The sequence below is a fragment of the Octopus bimaculoides genome, chromosome 25 (genome assembly GCF_046866305.1).
Source record: "Octopus bimaculoides isolate indiv1 chromosome 25, ASM4686630v1, whole genome shotgun sequence".
In the NCBI taxonomy this organism is placed as follows: domain Eukaryota; kingdom Metazoa; phylum Mollusca; class Cephalopoda; order Octopoda; family Octopodidae; genus Octopus; species Octopus bimaculoides.
Window position 1 is genome coordinate 23,099,712 of NC_142952.1, and position 15,798 is coordinate 23,115,509.

The 15,798-nt window shown below is 35.9% G+C and overlaps 1 protein-coding gene across 4 annotated transcripts in view; it reads left to right on the forward strand.

Moving 5' to 3' along the window:
- The window catches only part of LOC106872917 (uncharacterized), a 150,926-nt gene that overhangs the window by 96,518 nt on the left and 38,610 nt on the right, over positions 1-15,798 (forward strand). For all 4 annotated transcript variants that reach the window (XM_014920094.3, XM_014920095.3, XM_089342028.1 and 1 more), the window contains 5 exons: positions 1,779-1,904; positions 2,975-3,103; positions 6,773-6,892; positions 11,523-11,645; positions 13,783-13,924. In XM_014920094.3, coding sequence (XP_014775580.1) covers positions 1,779-1,904; positions 2,975-3,103; positions 6,773-6,892; positions 11,523-11,645; positions 13,783-13,924 — 640 coding nt within the window. The remainder of the gene's footprint in view (positions 1-1,778; positions 1,905-2,974; positions 3,104-6,772; positions 6,893-11,522; positions 11,646-13,782; positions 13,925-15,798) is intronic.

The following is a 15,798-nucleotide window of genomic DNA, read 5'->3' on the forward strand; positions in this document are numbered from 1 at the left end:
ACACATGTACACACATATATATATGAATAGTTAGAAAAATGAAATGAAGTTGGAAAAGGTACAGAAGTATATTTTAGAGAATGCTTAATAAAATACAATCGGTTTCGATGTGTCCATCTCATCAAATATTAGAAATATTAGAAAGAATTTTGGCGAGAGTCAGAGAGAAAAAATATTCTTTAGGGTGTTTAACAGTTTATACCCAAATTAGAGTTCTTAATGAAGTTTTGTTTTAGTCAAAAGCAAAACTTCATTAAGAACTCATACAAAATATACTTCTGTGCCTTTTCCAGCTTTATTTACTTTTTGTAACTATAATTTTTGATTTGTATAAACTCCAAACCACTTTTCATCTACACACACACACACACACACACACACATATGGCAAATGAAATGAAATACAGAAGATGGAATATATGAGAATTTATTAATCACAACAACTGTTTCAACACATCTAGCATCGATCCCTCATGGGTGGGACACTCAACAACTGGTTCAGGAGTATCCAGCAGTGCAGATGTATCTCGTTATTGATGAATAGATACAACTCGTTAAAATAACAGTTCTGCAATGTAACTTCTCATTTTGTAGAAAGAAAAGCAGCCAGACGGAGGAAATATTTTCATTTATATAGATTGAAAATAAAATCACAAATGGAAAAAAAGAGAAATAAACATGCAATACAGTGAGAAAAGTATTAAAAATAACCGTTAACAAATATGGATGTATTAACACCCTCGGGTAAGCTGCATAGTGCAAACACATTTGCTCATACAAGCATCCGTGAAAATGTGAGCATATGCAAACATCAGGTTTGGTGCACTCATGATCACGAAGCGAGTTAACTATCTAGTTGGTGTTTGTAAGAATGGGGAAGTTAAAAGTAAACTTAAGTCATCCATACCTTAAAGTAAATTAAATTATGTTAATGGTTACTCAAAATTCATTCCCACTCTATTGTGTGAAAGTACATTTATATGCGTGTAGGCATCTCAAGAGTCGTTCAGAAATTCTGTTAATGATCTTCTCGTTAGTCCACAGAACAGACAGGGGTTCCTTGGAGCAGAGACAGCATCTTTTGGAAATTATATTGTATGATTTTGCGTGCCTTACTATGGACCAATTAATTTTGTACTTCATTTTATCCTCCTTCAGTCGTCATACCAAATCTGCCAAAGATGTTGAATGTCTCTTTTTGATTGTCTTAAAGATGACGACATGGTTACAATAACGATTCGTAAATGAATCAGCCATCTGCCCAATGTAAACGTACAGCCCTCCCCTTGTGTGCATGGTACATTTATATACAAGATTTGTACTACTACAGAGATTCCTCAAAGGACATCTTGATTTTTCTGTGCATGAGCATTTATTGTATTTATTTGTATATAAGGCAGTCCTGACTCCATTTACTAATGTTGTATATAATGTATATAATCATGTTGAATCATTAATCCCTATACATTTTTTCTCTCTCCATTTTTTTTCCACTCAATCCTTTCTATCAAAGAGCATAGTCTTGAATCATCAAAGACTTTTCCATTCTTCCTGAGCATTAAACTAATACATCTTATTGTTCCTTCACCTGTCTTTGTCTTTTATATTCTGTAAATTTGAATTATATATATAAAGTAATAATTTTATATTTGCGTATACACCTTATAGTATGCATTATAAAGCCAGTTCCCAGTGTACATCCTCCTCCTCCTCATCATCATCATTGTAGACAACTTATTCAAAGAGTTAATGAACCAATTCTTTTTGTGTTTCTTTCAGACATTGATGAATGCAGTGCAGGCAACCACACATGCCGTCACAACCAAATGTGCCGGAACACTCCAGGCAGCTTTACTTGTGACTGTAAAACTGGTTTCATAAAACTTGCATCTGGATATTGTGAAGGTTTACATATCTTTTTGCTTTTTCTTCTTTCCATTAAATCTAATTGTGAACAATTTTATTTGTAACATTTTTATTTTTATTATTTTGTTGTGGCCTGTTTAATCTTTCTAATTTATTTAATTCTTTAGCATTCAGATTACTCTGTGAAATATAATGCATATTTATTCACATTACTTTGAATCATGATGCATTATCCTGTAACTTTGAAATTTCAATGTGATTGCTTATTTTTAGAATGATATTTAGGGTAGGTTTGAGAGACTGGATCTGACTGGCAGAATACCTAAAACAAGTAGGATATTTTGGCTAGATATGGCTGGTTAAACATTAAAGGGTTAATGTTCATTTGGGCATAGCCTTACTGCTTTGTGAGTGCCTAGAGAAAGGAAAAGACTACAAGAGTCAACCTCAACAGCAAATCAAAGAGTGGACTCTCTCAGGTGCTCCAATACCCCCTTTGATACCCTTCTGGCAAATTCAGGGTAGGTAAAGCACTCCAGCCCTTTAAGGCAATTCCCTATGAAGGCCACTTCAATGTAAAGCCTACCACTTGCTGGTCACTGCACTTGTCTTAGTCTGCTAAACCTTTGTGGTTCTCATGAAAGGTGTCTAAGAACATTAACACTAGTTATCAAGCAGTGGAGGGAGACACACACAGACACAAAGACACACACAGATATACATACATATATATATACAACAGTCTTCTTTCAGTTTCCGTCTACCAAATCTATTCACAAGTCTTTGGTTGGCCTGAAGCTATAGTTGAAGACACTTGCCCAAGCTGCCATGCAGTGGAACTGAACCCTGAACCATGTGGTTGGGAAGCAAAATTCTTACCACACAGTCTCTCCCCATTTTAAAAAAATTTTTATTTTTACTGATTTCAGTCACTGAACTGTGACTATACTGGGACAATACTCTCTAATTTTTTTATGTCAGTTATCTTAATTGCTACCCGCTTCCCCACCAGAACCAGATGGTTGCAAAGTGAGGCTCTTAACTACACAGCTATGCCTGTACCTATACTAAAGGACAAAATAAATTAAATGTATTCTTTCTTATTGCAGATATCAACGAATGTAACAGAGAACATAGATATTGCTCTAGAAACTCCATCTGTATCAATACACTGGGCAGTTTTAAATGTGAATGTAAACAAGGATATGAAATGCATACTGGCAGTCGACACTGTAGAGGTAAGGTACCACTACTACTACTACTACAAATGAAAATAATAATTATAAAACTGATTATAGCAGCGACTCCATCAATTCCTAGGGATATCTGAAGAAGGAATTTTATTCCGAAATATCTCATCAGACTCTGGATGATGAAATTACAACAGTTCTTACAGTCCATTGTTTGTATTATAGTGCATTGTTGTGTCATTCAAAGCATTTTATTCTTTACAAATAATTATAATGATAATAATGATAATAATAAAAATTTCCAGAACCTGAAGAAACATCTGGAGACTTTAGAAATACCCTACAATCTAAGTGTATTGCAAAAATCGACATTACTTGGAACTGCACGCATATTGCATGAAGTACTGGCTGTCTGAGATCGTTATTGTGACTTGACAGACAGTACAAACCCCCAGTACACACAATATCTTCAATCAACAACAACATGATATTGGATATTATGCAATGTCTTAAATAATAATAATAATGATAATGATAATAATGATAATAATAATGGTTTCAAATTTTGCCACAAGGGCAGCAATTTAGTGGGAGGGGATGAGTTGATTACATCAACCCCAGTATTCAACTGGTACTTATTTTATCGACTCTGAAAGGATGAAAGGCAAAGTCAACCTTGGCAGAATTTGAACTCAGGATGTAAGGATGGATGAAATGCTGCCAAGTATTTTGCCTGGCATGCTAACAATTCTGCCAGCATGCAGCCTTAAAAAACATGCATTCCCATGCTGGGAATCTGTTCCCATGCTGGGAATCCGTTCCCATGCCAATGATAAAATGATACTAGTGGCGATTGATGTGTTTGGAAGTATCAGCACTCCACTACCAACATGACTCAAAAAGATTGGTGCAAGTATAAAGATAGAACACCTACAAAAATCATCATTGCTTGGAACTACTAGAGGTCTCCACAGGGTTCTGGAAGCATGACCAGTAAACAAGTGTCACCTTAATCTGCTGGCTGTGAACAGCTGACACAGTCCATCATAGCCAGCAAAATAAGCTGAAAGTTTTCATCAAATAATGACAATAATAATAATGATGATGATAATGTGGTGGGTGGACATGCAGGGGAAATGAACCGAGATAATGAATTGCTTGAAATTCAAAGACAACTCACCAAGATGGTGAATCCTTCAGAAAAAAAATCCCATGAATATGAGAAGGGTAGATAGGAGTATGATAAATAAAATAGCACAAAAGATAAATATTGTCATAGCATACATCCAGATGGAGGACATAACACAAACAAGGAATCTTCTCCGAGCTATTGCGCTATTTGTTGAAGAGAAATTACAACTTTAGAGAACAAAAAATGTTGGAGAAGAAGAACCATGGTGGAAAGAGACATAATGCAGGCAAGGCAAGATCTAGGAAAAATTGAGCAATGGTTAAGAGGAAACTGGAAAAATGGGGGAAAAGACCGACCAAGAAAAATTAGAGAAGAAATATAAAATACGGAAGAACAAGTTTGATGCAATAATAGACCAGTTAAAACAGAGGATCATGGCAAAAAACAAGATCAGAAGATTTGTGAACAATCATGGCTTTTGGCTGAAGAGATGCCACGCGGTACATGAAAGACTAGTAGCCCAATTGAATGGGTGTGTCCAGAAAGATACAGTCCCTGTGTGGATGGTGACTGGGAGGACAACACTTATAATGAAAGATAGAAGAAAGGGGAATATTGTAGGAAACTACTGTCCCATAGCATGCCTAAACATAATCTGGAAGATACTGGAATATGTGTGGCAAAGACATACACCTTCCTGAGAACAAAAAGGATGTAGGAAGAGTTCTCAGAGTACCAGAGGACTAATTAGTGTAGACCACTGTATAAGGAGTGAAAGGAGAGCGTTTGCCGAGTATTTGATAAATAGTGATGAAGACCTGCTGCAATATGCTGCGAAAGATATGGGCGTAAATGCAGATGAAATGATGGGCAAGGAAGAGTTTAACCAAAGAGCTGAAGAGAAGAGAAAAGAAAACCTTGAAATGAGAATGCATGGACAATTTTAAAGGAATACACAGAACGTTAAGGATAATACAGCATCGTGGGTATGGCTTGAGCAAGGTGATTTGAAGCATACCACCGAAAGCCTGATCATTTCTGAACAATACCAGGCTCTTGCTACCAATTCCGTGAAGTATAACATCTATAAACCTTCTGACACCCAGAAATGCAGACTCTGTGGAAAAAGTGTGGAAAATGTGACCCACTTGGTAAGTGGATGTAAGAGCCTTGCACAAAAAGAATACAAGCGCCACCACGATAAGATGTGGTTGTATCTTCATTGGCTCTTATGCCATAAAAACCAATATGACGTAACAGAGAACTGGTATGAGCAAAGTACCAAGTAAAGTTATGCAGGAGGATGGAAAAGTAACAATACTCTGGGACTATGATTTTCAGACAGATCGTGTAATCAAACACTGTTGGCCGGATATTGAATAAGAGAGACAAATACTGTCAGATCATTGATGTAGCCATGCCAAACGACATGATTGTTGTGAGTAAAGAGGTTGAAAAAATCACCAAGTAACCTGAATTGAAAGTGCAAGACTTTATGGAATGCGAGAGGGTAATGTAAAAGTGATGTCAATGGAAATCCCATGCAAGACTTGCAAAAAGCAGCCTTATTGGGCACAGCGCACATCTTAAGGAAAGTATTATCTGTCTGCGGTTCCTGTTGTGACTTGACAGATGACTAAAGACTCCGGTGCATTTTTACCTACACTGTGTTATGAAGGAATAATGATAGTAATGATAATAATAATAATAATAATAATAATAATAATAACAGCCCTACAATCTAGGTGTATTGCAAAAGTCGGCACTACTTGGAACTGCATGCACATTGCATAGAGTACTGTCTGTCTGAGGTCCTTGTTATGACTTGACAAACAGTACAAACTCCCGGTAGACACAATATTTTCAATCAACAACCTCACGATGTTGTATACTATGCAACATCTATAATAATAATAATAATAATAATAATAATAATAATAATAATAATAATAATAATAATAATAATGATAGTTACTAAAAGTTACTGCAAGAACGTGGGCAATAAAGAGAGTAGCTGTCATCCCAGTAGTTGTAGGGACACTCGGAGTACTAACAACCAAGTTCAAGAAATATGTTGGAGAAATTGGAATTGACATGAGGTTAGATCATGCTGAAAAACTGAGATTGGTATTAAATGGTTAAGTATCTTCCACGATACTTAACATCTATGTACTAAATCTTATAATTCATAGAAAGACACCCTGAGAGCTAATACCATTTCACATTTGCATACATATTATATAGACTGGTATTTTAACCTGATATGTGAATATTAACCATTTTACAGCAGAATGCAGATATATCCACTCAAAATTTCATTACCCTTAACTGTGGAAAGTAGTTTTGTAAACCAATCTATCTTTTGTTGAGGAATGTCTCATTTGAAACTATCTTCTGTTGAGACTTTTTGGCAGATAACAAAAAAATTTAATTTTACAGTTTAAAGGATTAAATACATTCCCTCTCCCAACATTTGACAAGTTATTACAAGGTACAAATAGCTGAACACAAAACTGGGTAAACAATTTCTGATAGCAGCAAAATAATCTTACGTCTGTTTTCTTTCTTTGCTCGTTTTTACATAGATATTAATGAATGTGAAAATGGAGGCCAATGTGAACACTATTGTACCAACACACAGGGTTCTTTCCGCTGTAACTGTCGATCGGGCTACAAACTGAACCCTGACAAAAGGACTTGCCAAGGTTTGTAAACTTCTCTATACCATAGACTAAGATTGGGGAACCATCTTAGTGCAAACTATGGAGTTATCAGATAAATTAATTCGTTTTTTTTTTTCTACTTGGTGATCCATCATCATATGTCTGAAAAGAGGTAAAATATATTCAAATTTCAAAAATGATTACCATTTCCAGTCAAACCATCTTACCTGTGCCAGCATGGGAAATGGATACTGAATGGTGATGGTGATGATGATGATGGTAGTGGTGGTGGTGATGAACAAACATTGTAGAGGAAGAATAGAGCTACAAATAACCATAAACCACTGTCTTATCTTTTATCTTTTATTTGTTTCAGTCATTTGACTGTGGCCATACTGGGGCACCATCTTGAAGGGTTTTTTAATCGAACAAATCGTCCCTAGGACTTACTTTTTTAGTCTAGTATTTATTTTATTGGTCTCTTTTGCTGAACCACTAAGTTACAGGGATGTAAACACACCAACACCACTTGTGGGGGTAAGGTAAATACAGACACAAAGACACACACACACTCACACATAGATATACATATATAAGACAGGCTTCTTTCAGTTTCTGTGTACCAAATTCACTCCCAAAGCTTTGGTTGGCCCGAGCTATAGTAGAAGACACTTGCCTAAGGTTCCATGTAGTAGGACTGAACCCTGAACCATGTGGCTGGGAAGCAAGCTTCGTGCCACACAGCCACGCATGTGCCTATATGATAAAAATATTTTTCATGCTAATTCAAGTAATATTGGAAAGGATTGAAATGAATAATAAAAAAAGGAATGAATTTCTTTGACAACTAACACAAATGCAGTCTCTCAGTGGTGCATTTGGTCTGAGATAAACAAGGAATCTCCATTTTACACACTTTATAGATGTGTAACATAATATTAAATTTCTAGTTTCTGTTCTTATCTTTTATATTTTACTTGCTTCTGTCATTGAACATCAGCCATGCTGAGGCAGCATCTCGAAAGGTTTGATCGAACAAATCAAACCCAGGACTTAGTTTTAAGTTTGATTTTTATCTCATCTGTTTCTGTTGTGGAACCAATAAGTTACATGGGACATAAACAAACCAGCATCAGTTGTCAAGCGGTGGTGGGAACAAACACAAACATGCAATACACATATACTTATGCATGCACGCAAGTGTGCGCGTGCACATGCACACTGACATATGCATACACACATGCACACACACTCACATATGCACACACACACATGCATATACATATATTTTCCAAACAGTTTCTATCTATCGAATTCACTTACAGGGGCTATAGTAGAAGATGCTTGCCCAAGGTGCTGTACAGTGGGACTGAACCTGAAACCATATGATTACAAAGAGAACTTGTTAACCACGCAGTCATGCTACAAAGTTTAAATTATTTATTTCATGAGTTTTTTTTTTTTTAGGGAATTTTGTCTAGGGTAATTTTTAATGTGAATTTAAGCAATATTTCACCTACATCTGGCAGTTTCTTCACCTCAACTGCAAGAAATAGCAGCCACATCTCTTTCAAATTGCCAGCTTTTGCTGAAGACAAACTTTATTAAACTTAAGCCCTGTTGCATCATGGGTAATAGTGGAACAAACAGTGGTTATAGTGATATCATTAACTAAACGTTTTTTCTCTCATAATGTGACATCTATGTTAATTATCAACCGGTGCTCCAGCATGGCCACAGTCAAAAGACTGAAACAAGTAAAAGAGTAAAAGACTTATCAGGTAGCAACAGTGATGTTAACAACACTTCAAGACAATGTGGAGCTGACATAATTTGGAGCACAGTAAGGCACCAAAAATATCACCAGCACTGAAAAGGATTTATTAAACTATTTTATCAATATTGTAGTTGTATACTGCCAACTTAACATGACAGTCCCAATAAGGGAATATACTACTGCTGTTTAGCCCTAGGAAGCCAGACCGCTTCCTATTAGGCCTTGACACACTTTCTGTGCCCTTATCCTTACGAAGGCTGGGCTGGCTGGAGGAGTTTGTCTCCCCTTCGTAAGGATAAGGGCACAGAAAGTGTGTCAAGGCCTAATAGGAAGCGGTCTGGCTTCCTAGGGCTAAACAGCAGTAGTATATTCCCTTATTGGGACTGTCACGTTAAGTTGGCAGTATACAACTACTTTATCGCATCACTACTGCTTAAGTCTCACTGAGAGATTTGGAAATTCGTTATTTCTAATTTATCAATATTGTTAGTGATGTATTACACTACATTGCCAACATTATGTATGTAGTATTTAACTATATCACCAATCCTGTTTGTGATGTGTTAACTATATTATCACCACAGTGTGTTATGGGTTAAACTATATCATCAACACTGTGTATTATGTATTAAATGATATTACCAGCACTGTAGGTGGTGTCTTTCTTATATGACTATAGCATTGGAAATCTATTTGGTACATTCCCCGAACTACGACCAATGGGCTAACAACACTGCAATGAATCTGCCCAATCAGGTTGATTTTACCAGCAGTGGAAGCAGGGTTTTTTTCTTTTTAAATCAGATGCTTTTTTGTTTGCAAAACATCTGATTTTACCAGCATTGGAAGCAGAGTGATCTAACTAGCCACACTATCAGCCTTGTCAGGGAGATATATTAAATGCAGGAAGAATAGGGGAGTATGATGCTAGCAACAAGGCTAACCAGAAACAATAAACAAACTGTAAGATTAGCAACTGGGCAAACAGGCAATAGGATTAGTGACAGACTAACAGATTGTAGCACTAGTTACCACATTAGCAACAGAGACTGAAAAATGTTTAGCAACATTTAGCTGCTAAGCATTTTGCTTGACATACACCATCAGCAACAGACCTAAACAGTCTGCAAAATTAGCAGCAAGGCAAACAGACTATAGCATTAGTAACAGAGTGTACAACATTCACAACAGAGTAAACGGTCTGCATTTTTAGTAATGATGAAAACAAAGTATACCATTAGCAACAGACCTAACAGACAACAACACTAGCAACATGATAAATGGATTACAACATTAGCAATAAAGCAAATGTACACTAATATTAGCAATAAAATAAAGTACAACAGTTCAAACACAATTACAGTTGCTGGGTGGTGGACTTAATCTGTTGCCCAGTTTAGCCTCATCTTGTACTTAGGGAATCCTTACCAGAGTCCCCTCTGTCACAAGCGTTTAGTCTAGGTCTCTGGTTTGAGAATACCTTCCCCCTTCCCTTCCATACTTGCTTGTAAAAGGTCACAGGCACTGACTTGTCTCTGACCTAAAGAATAAAAATGATAATTCTTTCTCTTATGGCACAAGACCTGAAATTTGGGTTTGGGGGAGAGGGGATTAGTCGCTTTCATCAACCCCAATGTTCGTCTTGTAGTCATTTTATCAACCCTGAAAGGATGAAAGGCAAAGTCAACCTTGACAGAATTTGAACTCAGAATGTAGAGACAGACAGACAACTGCTAAGCATTTTGTCAGGCTGGCTAACAACTCTGCCAGCTCACTGTTTTGATGATGACGATGATGACGATGATGACGATGATGATGATGGATGATGATGCTGACGACGACGATGATGATTTTTTTTTTTTTTTCCAAAGTTTGGCACATGGTCAGACATTTCGGAGGAGAGGTTTAGTTAATTACATCGACCTCAGTGTGTCAATGGTACTTCATTTATCGACCCCCAAAAATGAAAGGCAAAGCTGACCTTGGCAGAATTTGAAGTCAGAATGTAAAGATGGATGAAATGCTGCTAAGCATTTTGCCTGGCATGCTAACAATTCTGCCAATGATAATAATGATAATAATAATAATCCTTTCTACTCTTAGACACAAGGTCTGAAATTTTATTGACCCCAAAAGGATGAAAGGCAAATGACCTTGGCAGCATTTGAACACAGAACATAAAGAGCCGGCAGAAAAGCTGCTAAGCATGTTGCCTAGCCTGCTAACGATTCTCAGTGCCATAATAATAATAATAATAATAATAATAATAATGATAATAATAATAATAGGTACTGAAACCTATTTGAAAATGATACCAGGCTTACCATCCCTACAGGAAGTGCAAAAAATCGTGTTAACTGGAACGACTCATGTACTGAGAAGAGCATTATCGCTGTGAAAACAACATCCATTCATGAATTTTTTTTATTTATTAATTTAAAAAAATTTTTTTTTTAAATACATATTTTGCCTGTGAATTTGCATGTGTAAATTGGGAATGCATACAATGAGTTTCTCTGCCCTGGGTGTACGGAAAACACTCGGCGAGAAATGGAAGAAAATTTGAAGAAGAAAGAAAAAACATAATAATAATAACAATAACAACAACAACAACAATTATAAAATGGTTTCAACTTTTGACATATGACCAACAATTTTAGGGGAGGGAATAAGTCGATTTCATGCACCCTGCTATTTATTTTATCTAACCCTGAAAGGATAAAAGGCAAAGTGGACCTTGGCAGAATTTGAACTCAGAATTTAAAGAGCTGAAAGAAATACTGCTAAGCCATAATGATTTTGCTTGCTTGCCATCTTAGAAAAAATAATAATAATAATCATGATAATAATAACAACAGAAGCTATTTTGGTAATTGCTGCTCTTCCATGTTTCAGATATTGATGAATGTAATGGAATTTACAAACGGTGTTCATATGAATGTGAGAACCTCCCTGGTTCCTTCCGTTGTAGTTGTCCCACAGGATTTAGGATGGCAGCTGACCAGGTCTCATGCTTTGGTAAGTATATCAGATTGGGAAAATGTATTGTTCTTCTTGTTATAGAGAAAGATTGCAGTTCTTAAATGCCTTAATGATTGCATAAACATACATTTCGATACATACATGCACAAACATTTATACACACTCACACACACACTCATACATACATATGTGCACACAGATATACAACCAACCACCTGTATGATGAGCTGTTGATTAATCAAAATATCACTTCTCGTTTATTCATTTCGTTGCCTGATGAGTTGAAAGTTGTATAAATATATTTCATCATTTTATGGATGTGCATACTGCCATACATCACTGTGCTATGCTTATGTCACAATAAAGATTCTTAACGAAACAAATGTTTAATAGCAATACCAAATAACCCATTCATCATCTGTTTTTATTATATATATAATACAGTATAGTATCGACCAGATCATTAGATGCTGTGTTGTACACCACTGGTCACAATGCACTTACAATTCTGTCTTGATTGCACCATTCTCTTCCATCTTGACACAAACTACTTAACTAAATCATCTTCCCATCATGATGGAGGTCTTCCAAGGGGCTTTTTCCAGTCTCTTGGATACCACTCAGCAGCTGCATGGATCCACCTGTTGAACCTTGTGACATGTCTGACCCAGTGGAACTTGTGCTTTCAGTACTCTGTGATCACATTGTTCACTCTGTTTCATTCTTGAATTATCACATTTTGAAGGATCTTCTAAGCACTGATCTTTCCATGGCTCTGTGTGTCATAGCCAACAAATATTCTATCCTCTTTGCAGTAGCCCATGTCTCACTTGCCTATAAGAGGATGGCTCTATTGAAGAGTCTGGTACATATGGCATTGTCTATCTTTGTTTGGAGCACATCCTTTATTCAGTTAAACACCTTCTGTCCTACCTTTATTTTCTTTGAGATTACAGCATCCATATCTCAGCACATGTTCATTGTGTGCCCTAAATAAACGCATTCCTTTACCTCCTTGATATCATTACTTCTCACCTCTATTCAGCATTGTGCTATGTCTTCATATATATGTATATATATATATTATATGTGCGCACACACACACACACACACACGCACACACACATAATGATTTATATGTACCAAATAAATGGCACAAGAAAAATAATTGAAAAGTATTAATTGAAATGGCCCTTACCTGTGAAAGTTGACTCCCCTAAATTTCTAAATGCAAAAGTCAAGAACAATAGGAAAGGAAGTGGTAGAAAAATGTAGATTCAGTTCTGAGTCCTGGCTATATATATATTAATATATATATATATATATATATATATATATATATATATATATATTCATTCATACATATATATATATATATATATATATATATATATAATTATAATAATATTAGGGACAAAATCCAAAATTACAGGTAAAAACTCAATTAAAATCAATTTATAAAAAATTAAAATTAAATTGAGCTTTATAGATAAAATATATATAAAATATATAGTTTTAGGGAAAATAACCAAGTTTCAAGAACTCATCGATGAAAATCCACTATCACATATAGAAAAATTAATAATTAAAAGCACAATAAATGAGTATAATATAAAGTAAAGTAAATATCATAAGATAAATATAATATAATATAATATAATATAATATAATATAATATAATAATTTATTGTGCTTTTAATTGTTAATTTTTCTATATGTGATAGTGGATTTTCATCGATGAGTTCTTGAAACTTGGTTATTTTCCCTAAAACTATATATTTTATATATATATATATATATATATATATATATATATAGCAAAAAGGGTAAAGACCCCCTTCAGTCATGAATGACCATGAGATTGCTCCTAGAAAGTTCCCTCCAAGACACACAAGTCCAGGTAAGATTGTTTGTGGAAGACTAGCAATCACTCATGGTCACCAGTGACACCATAACTCATTTCTATAGCTGAGTGAACAGGAGCAGCATGAAATAAAGTGTCTTGCTCAAGAATACAACACACAGCCCAGTCTGAGAATCGAACTGACCACCTCATGATTGTGAGCCTGACACTCTAATCACTGAGCCACATGCCTTCACACACACACACACACACACACACATGATCAATATAGTCAATATTTTTGTCATTTTGTTCATTTCTTCTTTAAAGACATTGATGAATGTTCAGAAAATCCTGGAATCTGCCGTAACTATGATGCCATATGTGTCAATACTCGTGGCAGTCATAAATGCCCTGTTGTGCAATGTCCTAGTTCCTACAAGAAATCAGCCTATGGTAACCCTGGTAATAGGTAAGCGTCTTCATTTATTTCCTTAACTCACCTGTTGAAGTTAATGAGACCCTTTGTCATTGTGGGCACACAAATAAATAAGTACAACCACATGAGTTCCCATTCATTACATATGCACATACATAAACACACACACACACACAGAAAAATACACAAACCCATCACACACACACATAAATGTACACTCATAAACATGCGAACATACACACACATTGCATTCAATTAAATAAAAAGGGTTTGTAACACTTGGTCATATGTTTTGCTCTGTATACATAGCATACAGTGTTGGTGATATAGTTTGATACTTAACCCAGCCATATCCTATCCATTTTACGTTCTAACCAACCAGATCCAACCTATCACACTTACCCTTCAATGCCAATATAAAATATACAATCACATCATCAAAATTTCAAAGCTACAAAATGATGCATGATTAATTAAAAACAATTTGAATGAAAAGCATTACATTTGATTGAATAATCTGAGTGCTAAAGGCTTAATATATAATGCCAAATTTGAAAATATAGTTTAATAGATAACACAGTGTTGGTAATGTAGTTTTAAAATATATATATACACACACACTATTGGTTTGTAATGGTTGTTGTTATGGCGGTGGTGGTGGTGGTGGTGGTGGTGGTGGTGGTGGTGATCGTGATGATGATGATGATTATAATGGTTTGGTAGTAATGGTAATAATAGTGCAGGTGGTACTGGTGGTGGTAATGTTTGTTACTGTGGTGGTGGTGGTGATGGAGATTTTGGTCATGGTGTGACTCTAATTAAAGACCTACAGAAAGAATACCTCAACAGTAACTGTGTCAGTCCTGATGAAATTCTACTGCCATAAATTTGGTAACAGTGGCTTTGAATCAAAAACCCACAAAGTTCCCTTCCCCTTCTTCCACCCACCTGCTGTCTTCTCTCTCTCTCTTTCTCTCTCACTTCCCACCCACCCATTGCTCTGCCTTCTCTGATTCCCTCCCCCAAATCTTATCCCCTTTCTACTTCCTATATGTTTTCCTTTCTTTTGTCCCTTTGTATAAACTCAAGAACTGTGTCACATTCACATATTTTAGGCCAACCACCAGCAGGGTCAAAGCACAGGGTCATCCTATATACACACTCATTTGCACATATATTCATGTTTACTTTCACATACAAAAAAATATCTATGTAAAAAAATCTAATCCTTTTGGGTGCAAGCCTGTTGTGTGGTAAGAAGTTTGCTTCCCAACCACATGGTTCCAGGTTCAGTCTCACTGCATGGCACCTTGGGTAAGTGTCTTCTACTATAGCCTTGGGCTGACCAAAGTCTTGTGAGTAGATTTGGTAGATGGAAAGTGAAAAAAGCTTGTCGTCTCTATATACATACATGTGTGTGTGTGTGTCTTTGTGTTTGTCCCCATCCCCTCCGCTTGACAACCAGTGTTGGTGTGTTTATGTCCCTGTAACTTAGCAGTTCAGCAAAAAAGACAGAAAGGCTTAACAAAAAATAGTAAGTAGTGAGGTTGATTAATTCGACAAAAAATTCTTCAAGGCAGTGCCCCAGCATGGCCGCAATCTAATGACAGAAATATATAAAAGATAAAAGCTGGTGTTGGTGTGTTTATGTCCCCGTAACTTAGTGGTTTAGCAAAAGAGACTGAAACAATAAGTATTAGGCTTCACAAAAAATTAATAAGTCGTAGGGTTGATTAGTTCAACAAAAAATTCTTCAAAGCAGTGCCCCAGCATGGCCGTAGTCTAATGACTGAAACAAGTAAAAGATAAAAGATACAAGATAATATAGTATTTGCAATTAAAGTTTTTCCGTTCAGTTTTATTCCATGAACTGTATAATAATGTGTTGCCATGCCTCCACTAAGAAG